At 43.6% G+C, this 1,983-nt stretch overlaps 1 protein-coding gene across 1 annotated transcript in view; it reads left to right on the top strand.

Annotated features, from left to right (window-relative positions):
• Positions 1-234: 234 nt before the first annotated feature.
• LOC124035404 overlaps positions 235-1,983 on the top strand; it is a 29,625-nt gene continuing 27,876 nt past the window's right edge. Inside the window, exons 1-3 of the mRNA XM_046348855.1 lie at positions 235-447; positions 1,323-1,534; positions 1,754-1,983. The exon at positions 1,754-1,983 is cut by the window's right edge and continues 227 nt beyond it. Coding sequence (XP_046204811.1) covers positions 1,441-1,534; positions 1,754-1,983 — 324 coding nt within the window. The 5' untranslated portion in view covers positions 235-447; positions 1,323-1,440. The remainder of the gene's footprint in view (positions 448-1,322; positions 1,535-1,753) is intronic.

The following is a 1,983-nucleotide window of genomic DNA, read 5'->3' as shown; positions in this document are numbered from 1 at the left end:
CACGCAGTTCCACATTCCTTTACAACAAATATTGCAATGATAATTAATGCCTGGGGTCATTTCCTTTAGTTTTAGCTGTTCTCCAAAATAGCATTTTAGAGTTGAAAAATTAAGTATAAATGCAGTAAATGAGCTTCAACCATAGGTTTAGCAGAACTAATGCAACTAGTACAGTCTCATACAGTCATTGTACAGTAGGCTATTCCCATTTCCGGGTTATGAGACAGACAGCGTGGTAAGGCAGCATCACAGGCTGGAAGTGTTTGGTTTGATGAAATCAGGAAGTTGACGTTTTTCCTTTGCATTCCGTGGTTGTGAGTGTTCCTTCGGCTATTTTGTCTTCGATTAAACTTTCACTTGTGGATGTACCGAAGTTTAGCCTGTTCAATGCTTTAGAAGCGCAAAATCAGTACCATTCGACAGTCCTTGAACACTGCGGACAATGCGGTGAGTAAATATTCCTTATCAACCACACTCATTAGCGAGCAACAAGTGCGCACGTTTCGCAAACAAATGTGTCTACTTGCTGTCACTGGACGTACGTTTGGCACGTTTCAGAGTTTATAAGCCTAATAAAGTAAACTTGTTAAAGAATCAAGAGCATGCACACCGTATGTGGTTTTATAGATGCGGCATGTGTAAACCAAAGTGAATTAACTGAAGTGTCGTGTGTGTTCAAGGCCGCCAGAAATAGTAACGTCTCTGTTTTTATAGTTCTGGCTGTAGACTAGTGTGTGTTTTACACAGAGATAATTTAAAAATACAAATCCACTAAATTAGGCAACTGTGTCTGGGTGGGTATAATTTGTGGAACGGGGTGGGTATAATTTGTGGAACGGGGTGGGTATAATTTGTGGAACGGGGTGGGTATAATTTGTGGAACGGGGTGGGTATAATTTGTGGAACGGGGTGGGTATAATTTGTGGAACGGGGTGGGTATAATTTGTGGAACATTCCAACAGGAATCTGTTCCAAGAACGTTGAAGTACAAGGATGTCAACAAACAACCCATTCAGAGTAGCACGATCACGTCACATAGCTGTTTATTGTAAATGGGTCTGAAACAATAACACGAGAAGTCATAAAAGTTGTAGTATAAAGCTTCTCCTACTAGACACATGTACATTATTCTAATTAAGGCATCTGGACAACTATAGTTGTAAATGTTGTGTATCCATTAACTTGTTGTTATGCAATGTGAGTGTGTGACTGCTTTCACTTTCTCTAGATCAAACCTAGGTCTGTCTGCCTGCCTGCCTGCCTGACTGGCTGTGTTTTACAGGGCTCTGACTAATGGCCCTCTGTCCTCCCTCCTACCACAGCCCATCTCTGACCAGTGTCTTCCACCACAGCAGTGACTCAGACTGGGACCAGTCCCACTGACCACCACCACCCTGTGCTGGTGCTCGTTCAGTCCTGCCCTGCTGTGGAGGAGGAGGCATGTCCTACTGGTCAGTCGGCCTCTCCAAGGCCACTGGAGACACACAGAGCAACAACATGGAGGAACAAGAGAAACACCATCTTCAACAAGATGGTGAGAGAATTCACTTTTACTGTATTGTACTTATCTCAGAGTCTTTTCCTTATTCCTTACATTGGAGGAGAATGTCCAAGGTCCCATCAGACCTTTAGAGAAGGATATGAGTAGAAGGAATCAAGGAAAGATGGTGTGATAATGAGCCATAGGCTGGTTAATGTGTTTTCATTGGTTGTGGTTTTAGTACTGGAACATTCTTTGTGTGTCTTGTTGCAGTTCAACCCTCTGCCAAAGTCCTGTGTCACTGTGTCTTGTTGCAGTTCAACCCTCTGCCAAAGTCCTGTGTCACTGTGTCTTGTTGCAGTTCAACCCTCTGCCAAAGTCCTGTGTCACTGTGTCTTGTTGCAGTTCAACCCTCTGCCAAAGTCCTGTGTCACTGTGTCTTGTTGCAGTTCAACCCTCTGCCAAAGTCCTGTGTCACTGTGTCTTGTTGCAGTTCAACCCTC

Source organism: Oncorhynchus gorbuscha, linkage group LG05 (assembly GCF_021184085.1).
Source record: "Oncorhynchus gorbuscha isolate QuinsamMale2020 ecotype Even-year linkage group LG05, OgorEven_v1.0, whole genome shotgun sequence".
Lineage (NCBI taxonomy): Eukaryota > Metazoa > Chordata > Actinopteri > Salmoniformes > Salmonidae > Oncorhynchus > Oncorhynchus gorbuscha.
This window is presented reverse-complemented; position numbering and strand designations above follow the sequence as displayed.